The 10,453-nt window shown below is 46.0% G+C and overlaps 1 protein-coding gene across 2 annotated transcripts; it reads right to left on the minus strand.

The window, feature by feature from the left end:
• Positions 1-484: 484 nt before the first annotated feature.
• On the minus strand, positions 485-5,103 carry znf414 (zinc finger protein 414). Of its 2 annotated transcripts, none has more exons than XM_004066800.4 (5): positions 4,969-5,103; positions 4,706-4,819; positions 2,467-2,572; positions 1,881-2,395; positions 485-776 (listed from the first exon to the last, which is right to left on the minus strand). In XM_004066800.4, exons 1-5 carry the CDS (start codon positions 5,018-5,020, stop codon positions 550-552), a joined length of 1,014 nt encoding a protein of 337 aa, XP_004066848.1. In that variant the 5' UTR covers positions 5,021-5,103; the 3' UTR covers positions 485-549. The 2 variants fall into 2 exon arrangements, with proteins under 2 accessions (XP_004066848.1, XP_011485250.1); XM_011486948.3 differs by having other exon boundaries at positions 4,706-4,816; positions 4,969-5,102.
• Between the last annotated feature and the right edge of the window lie 5,350 nt (positions 5,104-10,453).

Consider the following 10,453-nt stretch of genomic DNA (forward strand, 5'->3'; position numbering starts at 1 on the left):
TACTCTCACTCAGACATATTTGTGACTATGCATAGAATGCACGACAGGAATCCATTTTTAATGTAGAGGGTTTGTTTAATTGGACTATTTATCTGTTCATTACATGGGACGTTTGTCAAAGTGAGATTAATTACCTGCTTGAAAAGAGAATATTCTTTCTTTAAACAGTAAGATTCTTTATAAACAACAATCGGGACAAATCATCTCATCCATACATGGCCTTGCCCCCCCCCCCGTGCTGCTACTTTGGCAGGATTGTGGTCAAAGGGGCACGCCATGCTCGGTAACCTGGCTGAAACAAACTCTGTTGCTATGGTTACTTATATACCCTGAAGGTTACCTTTGGTTTTGGAACTCTAACGGAGGATGCCAACAAATGTCACACACCGTGCTTTCAGGAACCGGCCCCTGGCGTCCACATGTGAGGAAACCTTTGACCGAGCATGAAGTGTTGTGATCACACAGAAATGGAGCCGACACACAGTCCAGAATGAAAGAGGACATTTTTAATCAGAGGATCACAGAGCAACATTGCCGTGGAACAGCCCATCACTTTCCAGCGTCGCTGCCGCCAGCTTCTTCTGGCCGTTTGGGAGGAGCTGAAACGGCGTGAAGGACGGGCGGGGTGGTCCTGTTCTCAGCTGCTCTGCTCCCGCTGTGGTTGCTGCTGATGTGTTCGCTCATTTCCTTTCGGTTGGTTGCTCTGTGGCCACATTGTACGCAGGTGTAGCACCCTCTGGTGTGCTCCCAGAGAACACGCCGGCTGCAGCCCAGACCTGATGCAGGAAAGGACACGAGTCAGGGTGTGACATCAGGAAAGGCCTGTGAGCATGAGCAGATGCTGAAGAACATCTGTTACAGATGCTTGATGATGACAAAAATAGAAGTTTTCACCAAGTTCGAAGCTAAACTGCTTTTAGATCTTTGTTTCAGTTGCTTCTATGATCTACTGAAATATAATTACGCGCACTTCATTCATGTCAAAGGCTTTTATTGACAATTACATGACATTTGTGCAAAGACTCAGTATTTGCAGTGTTGGCCCTTCTTTTCAGGACCTCTGCAATTCGACTGGGCGTGCTCTCAATTTACTTCTGGGCCAAATCCTAGCATATATAGCAACCCATTCTGTCAGAATCACTGCTTGCAGTTTGCCAGAATTAGTGGGTTTTTGTTTGTCCACCCGCCTCTTGAGAATTGACCACAAGTTCTCAATGGGATTAAGATCTGGGGAGTTTTCAGGCCATGGACCCAAAATGTCCATGTTGTGATCCCTGAGGATCTTAGTTATCACTTTTGCCTCATGGCACGGTGCTCCATCATGGTGGAAAATGCTTTGTTGGCCATCAAACTGTTGTTGGATTGTTGGAAGAAGTTGCTGTTGGACGGTGTTCTGGTACCATTCTTTATTCATGGCTGTGTTTTTGGGCTAAATGGTGAGTGAGCCCCCTCCCTTGGAGGAGAAGCAGCCCCACACATGAATGGTCTCAGGAGGCTTTACTGCTGGACTGGTGGTAGCACAACGATCTCATAGTACGACCAGCATAATGATCTCCAGCCTTGTGCTCGTCAACATTCTCACCTGAGTTAACAAAACGATGACTGAAATGATCTCAGCAGGTCTTTTAATGACAGCAATGACATGCAGAGGAAGGTTTTGTTCAGGATTAAGGTAATTTTCATGGCAAAGAAGGACTAAGCAGATCATCTGATCACTCTTCACATAACAAATTGCTATTGTAAAAATGTAAAGAGCAGCTTTTCCAATTTCCAATATTTATGTATTTCCCAAAACTTTTGTCCATAACTGTCGAACATTAAAGTGAAATGAGAAAGGATGAGCTGTAAGCAGACCGGCTGTTTGAGCAGCAGAGCCTCACCCTGACTTTTCCTCCAGACGGCTGGGGACCCGTGAGAGGACACCGCGGGTAGGGAGACGGGATGAGTGGCCTCCGAGGTCCAGGTCTGCGTCTGGACTTGACTCTGTAAATCAGGAGGATCCACCACCGCTTTAGGAGTGACGGGCTTCAGAGTGGGAGGAAGGCTATAATAAGATTCACTCGGGACTGGAGAGGCCGTTTCCCGGAGCTGTGTGGGGGGGTGATTTGGAGGAGAGATTTCTTGGAGAGGCAAGACCGGAGGGTCTAGCATGGGGGGGTCAGTGGGACCCGACAGGAAGGCAGCAGGGACACATCTGTCCGGCGTTGTGCTTTCAAAGGAGGTCAACTGGGGTGAAGATAGGGGCTCCAGCTGAGGGGACGGCTGCTCAGCAGGCTTGACCATCGGAGTAGCGGGCTCTGCAGCTTTGGGTTTACCCCGAGGCACCTTGGAGCAGGTGTGCAGGTGACCCAAAAGATTACGATACGAGCGCAACTTTGTGCGGCAGCTCTCACACCTTTGATAACAGAAATGTGTTCTTCAAGAGTGCACAAAAAAAACAGAAGATGTGAGGGAGGCAGGACTTACTGGAAGTAGATGTTGGGTTTGTGGTGAAGCCTCGTATGCACCATCAGTTTCTGCATGCTGGGGAAGGAGGCGCTGCAGCCCACCGTGGAGCACAGCAGCACCTTACCTGTCAGGACACCGCAGGCGTCACATACATGAGCACCAGGCGCTTCACACGTCTTTCAGGAAGCTGAACGTCATCCGAGGAGTGCTAGTGAGCCAGAGAGCGGAGTATGGAAGGTTTAAGCCTTCGTCAGCCTGGGTCTTTCAAGTTCTTGACCATTTGCTGCATTCATTTGCCTTTGAAACTGTTTTTGTGTTCCATGTCCATTTAGTAAAACCCCAGCTTCTCTTTGTTTCCATCACACGTCTGCACAAACGTGATCCAAATACTACAAATGTCGACAAAACACAATAATGCTGTTTCCATGAAATCCTTATAATGTGAATAAACACAAACCAATAATAAGTCATTCAGAAACACGGATGTAATCCATACTTGGATTTACAGCAGATACCTTCACATTTCTGTCTGTCTGTGTCTCATTACAATGCATGGAAGACACTGAGGATGTTTAAAGATATTTGAAGAGCTCTATAAAAGCATCGGTAATCTCTTCTCCATGTCTGGGTTCATTACATCATTCAGTGGACGAGGAGCTTCACCATCAACTGCAGGACATGCTTTCCGCTGCTACTTCCATGTCTATTCTTTTTACTGTCTACATGAAAATAGGAAAAATACAGATTTAGGAGGCCCCAGCTGGCTGCCTCCCCATCCCACAGCGGCTCTCTGCCCATGGGGCCGCCCCGCGCACCGCTCCGGCCCCATGGGGCCGCCCCGCGCACCGCTCCGGCCCCATGGGGCCGCCCCGCGCACCGCTCCGGCCCCATGGGGCCGCCCCGCGCACCGCTCCGGCCCCATGGGGCCGCCCCGCGCACCGCTCCGGCCCCATGGGGCCGCCCCGCGCACCGCTCCGGCCCCATGGGGCCGCCCCGCGCACCACTCCGGCCAGTGCATCGTGATAGTAGCCAGGACAGTATCCGGTGATCTAAAAAAAAAGTGTGCAAACTGGATACCTATTCAGAGTTATTGGTCATGCGACTTCTTGAATAAAATAAAAATGTAAAAAGACATTTCTATATGCCTCAAAAGACCAACTCCTCCAAGCATTAAAATTTCTTTTGATATATATATAAAAAAAAAATAATTGACGTGTTTCAATTTGGAAAATGTATTATTGCAAATCTAATTTGCGCAATTTCATAGCTAATGGGAACGCACCCAAGACAACGTCTTTCTTACCTCTTCCTGGTACGAAGGATCACCTGTTTCCAATTCCAAAGAATTTGTATTTTATTGTTCTGTGTCTCTGTTCCCCTCTTGAACGAATCTGGGTCACAGAGACACAGAAGTAGCAGCAGAAAGCGGCTTTTGCGGCAGGACGGAGAGCGTACCGGGATGTGAATGAACGCAGACGTGGAAACATGATTACAGATGCTTTTGTAGAGCTTTTTAAAAATAAATAAATCTGATCTCTAAACATCTTCAGTGTCTTCCATGCAATGTAATGAGACACACACAGACAGAAATGTGAAGGTATCTGCTGAAAATCTTAGTATCGCTAACATCTGTGTTTATGAATGACTAATCGCGTGAATAATTGTTTCGTTCACACGAATTAATTATTTCGAGGGAACGTAATATTTATTATTTTACCCATGTCAGTTCCCGGGCTCAGTAGATTTTGATACCTGATAAGGCACAACATTAACATCTATGTAACCAACTATATCTGTGTTAAGCATTTTTTTTTCCACGAGGAAAGCTAAATGTATAAAAAAAGCTAAAATCTCAGCAGCCGAGTGGATTCAATCATTTTTGTTCTTGAACTTCTGTCTGCTCCAGAGTAGCTCTGTCTGAATTCCCACCTCAACCCCCTAACTACTAAAAAACGAAATAGTGTGGCACTATGTAATTCCCTGAAAAGCAATTCAGACACTATGCTACCCATTTTTTCATGGCGGATATGACGTCATTTAATTGACAACGTTAAAATCTAATTGATATGAGCGTTTTGACGATTATTTAGGAGTCCACCGCCTTCTGAAGATAAAAACTTTGATGGTTTGTTTAAAAAAATACATTTAGAACACAGTTTTTGGCTAAAATGCTACACTGCTACGGTGAATGTTTGCGTGTGTTGTAGCACAGGACAGCTGACAGATGTGTAGTACTAGGTTTGAATGAACGGCTTACCGTTCACAGACTCGGCCGGGATTTCGTGCTCCTTGATGTGGTTCTGGAGCGAAATGCTATCTTTGTAGGCTCGTTTACAGCCGCTCAGTGGACAGTCCCTCCTGAGGATCCCTGCTGAAACAAAAGGAGACAGCAGCCTAACAGGACAGCTAGCTACCACAGGCTGTGCTAGCTTAGCTTTAAAGGTTTAGCGGTGAACGTCAGTGTCGTTCCCCAAAACTCTACCAAAAGTCTGAAAGTGGCGGTAAAACTGCGTAACAAACCTTCGTTTCCATTTTCAGCAGAGACGGAGACGCTGTTCACCGAGGATAACATCGCTCCTGAGGTAACAATAATAAAGGGACGCTCCTTCTTCTGTTTGCGTTTAATTAGCGTCAACCAGCTGAACGGAGCATTACCGCCACCAGCTGGTAGGATGTATTCATGACGATCATTTTATTCTACTTCCTCCCTTCTTCTTCCTGGAAAAAACATTAAACATTCAAACAAAATTATGACAACTTTAGGTAACTTCACCCAATGAGTTATATTGCTAGAGACGCCAGCTAGTCTGTCACCTGTCCGAAGAGCGACGCCGAAATCGGAAAGATGTGTAAACAATGACACCAGGCTGAGCAGAAACAGTAAAATGACCATAAAAAGGCATAATTCTGGTCCAATATTCTCTGATTACTAGCTTGTCTGACAATAAGCCTGTCCAAAGAGGAATGTTTTAAGTCTAACTTTGAATGTAGAAACTGAATCGGCCTCTCTTACATGAGCTGGGAGTTTATTCCATAAAACAGGGGCTTGGTGGCTAAACGCTCTACCTCCAACTGTACTTTTACTAATTCTAGGAACCACAAGCAGTCCTGCAGTTTGCTAGCAAAGTGTTCCGTTTGGTTGGTAAGGCACTATGAGGTCTTTAATATAGGATGGGGCCATACCATGTAAGGCCTTATAGGTAAGCAGGAGGATTTTGAACTTGATTCTAGAATCAACTGGGAGCCAGTGAAGTGAAATTAACACAGGAGTGATGTGATCTCTTCTGCTAGTTCCTGCTAACAATCTAGCTGCTGCGTTCTGAACAAGCTGGAGACTTCTTAAGGAACTCTTAGGACACGCTGCTAACAACGAGTTACAGTAATCCAGCCTCGACGTAACAAATGCATGGATGAGTTTTTCAGCATCACTCTTAGAAAATATATTTCTGATCTTAGCTATATTCCACAGGTGAAAAAAGGCAGTTCTACACGCCTGAGATATGTGAGCCTTAAATGATAAATCCTGGTCACATAAAACCCCAAGGTTTCTAACTGTGGAATTGGGGGCTATACTTACGCCATCCAGGGAGACTATCTGATCAGACAGAGCATCTCTGAGGTTTCTAGGACATAGTATAATGACGAATTAAGTTTTTTCTGGGTTCAAGAGGAGGTATATGTTATCCAGGTCTTGATGTCTCTGATGCAGGCATTCAGTTTCTCTGTATTGTCATTCTGGTCAGGTTTAATGGATAAATACAACTGCGTATCGTCTGCAAAACAATGAAAATGAATGCTGTGTTTTCTGATTATGTTTCCTAAGGGCAGCATGTAAAGCATAAACAGGATGGGTTCTAAAACTGAGCCCTGTGGGACTCCGTAGCTAACTTGAGTGCAACAAGAGGAATGTTCATTTACATTTAAACCACCGGAGGGCAGATCCTCTGATCCCTATGTCATGCTCTAATCTTTGGAGTTGAATACTGTGGTCAATGGTGTCAAAGCCTGCACTGAGTTCTAACTGGACCAGAATAGAAAGTAGTCCTTTTCTGAGGCCAATAACAAGTCATCAGATACTCTAACTAGTGCAGTTTCCATGCTGTAGTGAGGTCTGAACCCTGGCTGAATATCTTCAGTGACTATTGTCCTGAAGGTGGCGGTAAAGCTGCCCAACTACAACTCTTTCTAGGATTTTTTAAATAAAGGGAAGGTTTGATATTGGTCTATAGTTGGCCAGGTTGCTAGGATCTAAACTGGGCTTTTTCAGAAGAGGTTTAACAACTGAATATTTAAAATACTGTGGCACGTAACCTGTTTCTACAGAGGTATTTATTCTAGTTAATATAATAAATTATGCTATTGACACATTGGTGAGCTACCGGTAGCTCGTCAGCGACATGTTGGAGCCCCCTGCTCCATAGGGTGCTGGAGGGTTTGTGGGACTTTGCTCATCCAGTCCATGTGTTTTGTGGATTTGGAGAGGGCATTTGACTGCATCCCCCGTGGTGTCTTCTGGAGGGTGCTATGGGAGGATGGGGTCCAGAGAGCCTTGCTGAGGGCTGTTCAGGCTCTGTATGACCAGAGCAGAGGCCGTTACACAGCCGTTGTACCAGTCTGTCATGGTAAAGAGGGAGCGGACTCAGAAAGTGAAGCGGTTTGATCTTTAATTCACTCTTCATGAACATGAGCTCTAGATCATGACCAAAAGAACAAGATAACCCCAACCCAAAGAATCCAGGAAACAACAATGCTTGACTTTTAAAGACTTTACACTACTCACAAAAAGTTAAGGATATCATTATTTCCACAAGTGATTGTCTTGTTTGGTCTGACTTTAATTAAATATGTAAAAGTTCCCTTTGATATTACTGATAATGAAGAAGAAGAAAAACCATTTTCATTAGATTGGTTTAAATTATCTTAAAAAATTAAGACAATAATAAAAATATTCCCAAATACCAAAAATAGACCATGTCCATTGTCATGGTTCTGTCATTGCAGCACCACCATCATCCAGGCTCAGCTTCAGCTGGTTCTTCCTCAGTAATTAGGGATGCAAAAGATACTGGTATGAATTTAAAAAATCATTCTTGTTATGAGTCACAGCGGTATCCAACTGAAACAAACAAGATTGGGTTGGTAAAAATGTATAAAATCAATCGGGACATATCAAGAAGATCGGGAACAAATGGTTTCGGGCAAACTTTGAAGGTTTTCTCTTCCTGTCTTTGCTTTTTATGGACATGTCATGCAAACAAAGACGTCCAATCACAAGCTTGTTTCTACCAAGTCAGGGTAATTACAAGTGGGTGAAGGCGACGAGTGTTGTGTTCACTAAACATGTAACACTTTTTTTTCACAGCAACACATACAATACCGGGATAAATTAATATGACAAAAGTATTGTAGCGACCTGGGGGTTAGCCCCGCCTTCAGCCCCTAAGGCTCATGGGAAGTGGGGAGCTTAGGGTGAAACCTTGAGTCAGAGGGCTGGAAGCTGAATTGACCCTCCATGCTGTTTGGGCTGTATGTGTACTTGGAATAAACGGGTTTGATGCTCAAAAGGGAACATTGCCTTTCTTCCTGTTTATTTCTGCCTGAGACTGTCCGGGGTCGTGCGGTGTATGGGACACGGATAGCTCTCCAATGAAGCCATCTAAATAGCAGTCTGGCTTTTGCTTGCCCACTAAACTGACGGTCCGGCTGGATCGTTACATTGGTGTCAGAAGTGGGATCCTCAGCCACTGCTACTCCACAGAGAGCCACACCATGGAGAGCTACGCCGCGGGGACTGACGCCATTCTGGAGGCAGTTCGGGAGAAGGGAGGAGAAAGGGCGACGTCAACTCCCTGATGGATCGAGCACCCACCGTCATCTGCAGCCTGGCCTTGCCCGACGCCAGCGCTAGACCATCTGGACCAGACTGTGATGACGGTGAGCAGCCCAGCTGAACCTTCACGACGCAATGGCTTAACAACGCTGGAACCACACCTGGCTCAGGTCAACCTGGCGACCGGCCATGAGGGCTAGACGCCGAAGGGGAATTCTCACACACCCAGGCCTGGCGTTAGAGGGCGCTACACTGCTGGACCTCCCACCTGCGGAGCTGCGAGACCTGTCAGCGCGGACAGCAGAGCTTCGCTTTGGGGAGGAGGGTTTGACGAAGCAGACCCTACAGCAGCCGTAGTGATGAAGACGATCGCCTGGGATGCCTGGGGACCTTCTGCTGCTGGTGTGCAGCTCTTCACTTGGAGAGAGTCTACTCCCCCATGGTGACGTGCACCCTGATGGTGGTGCTTCCACAGAGGCGGGGACTGGTTCTCCTGGCTGGGCACATGCTGGCATGGAACTGTGTCAGTTGCAGATGTGCTAACCCAGCCAGTTAAGAGGACTGTACACGGTGGCGGTCGAAACCCAGGATTGTGCGAAGGAGTCTCCAGCCAGTGTGATCCTGTGTTTTGCTAATTGTGTTGTGTTGTTCAGTTCTGCAGTTATGTGAGGGTTGTGGGGACACTAACCCTCTTAGGTGGGGGCAGTGTAGCGACCTGGGGGTTAGCCCTGCCTTCACCCCCATAAGGCTCATGGGAAGTGGGGAGCTTAGGGTGAAACCTTGAGTCAGAGGGCTGGAAGCTGAATTGAACCTCCATGCTGTATATGTACTTGGAATAAACGGGTTTGATGCTCAAAAGGGAACATTGCCTTTCTTCCTGTTTATTTCTGCCTGAGACTGTCCGGGGTCGTGTGTTGTATGGGACACGGACAGCTCTCCAATGAAGCCATCTAAATAGCAGTCTGGCTTTTGCTTGCCCACTAAACTGACGGTCCGGCTGGATCGTTACAGTATTAACCCAAAGAACAAAACAGTCTAAAAGACTCAAAATGCACGTTTTGAGGTTTGAAGCAGTTATGTAGACATTTAGTTTTTGTTTAACCCATCAGAACCCATGGTGACATCAGTGTAACAGAGAAATATGAGAAATGGATTCTGTGGTCCACTTGGTTTGTGGTAAAATATACAGAACTCTTAAGAAAACGTGGGTCTGGGTTCTTAAGAGTTAATATAAAAAGTACCAGTAGGCAACAAAAGTTTCTCTGTTAGAAGGCATTTTCATTTACAGTTCTAGATGCCAAATGAAAAATATCTAAATCCATTTAGGTAAAAGAAGTTTAGTGTTTCGTAGCAACACATAGTTAATGGAATCTTTTATGTATAGATTCATGGATCAGGTGTTTTGAATCATGTGAGGGGGATACAAATTCCCAACAACCACCAAATGGGATTTGCTGTGACTGGTGATGTCTGTCCAGGCTGTTGCTCCTCCTCCACCAAAGCCAACCCTGGGGACCATGTTGACTTTAGCGTATCTCCAGCAAAGCTGATGACCATTTTTCATTTCTGTGAGAGGTGACCTGACACTCATCAGTGAACAGGACAGTAGACTCAGACTCTTGCTGCATCGTCCAGGTCACATGGTCTGTACCGCAAACGTTCACAGCGGTGTCTTGGTATCAGTAGAGTCACCTGCAACGGTCGTCAGTCATTCTAGTCAAAGCAGTGGACGTGGAGTTGTGAAGGGTTTGTGTGGACTTCCTAGTGCCCCTCACATCTGGTAACGGGGCCTGCAGCTGTGTGGCATTTGCTAAACCATGTCTGAGGTCAGAGGTCTTTAGGTTCTGGTCATGGTCTGTCACTGGCGGGGCTCCACCCCTGGGTCTGTCCCAAACTCTGACAGTAGTTCTTTGTCTTCATGCAAACCTGCTGATGACACTTTGAGACAAGTTCACCGTCAACATCTAACTGCCCACTACCAACCTGAAGGCGCTATGGTTGGGTGGTGCTGCTCGTCCCTAATGCGGGGCGTCGTGTGTTCATGGCTGTTTGAATGATGAACTTGGAATAAATGACTTGGTGGTAAAATCTGCTTTTTACACCCACAGAATGTTGACATTAATGCCACACTGAAAAGGTTTTTTCTATTAGAATTTTGTAGTTTTGGCTCCAATA

Source organism: Oryzias latipes, chromosome 3 (assembly GCF_002234675.1).
Source record: "Oryzias latipes chromosome 3, ASM223467v1".
Classification (NCBI taxonomy): Eukaryota; Metazoa; Chordata; class Actinopteri; order Beloniformes; family Adrianichthyidae; genus Oryzias; species Oryzias latipes.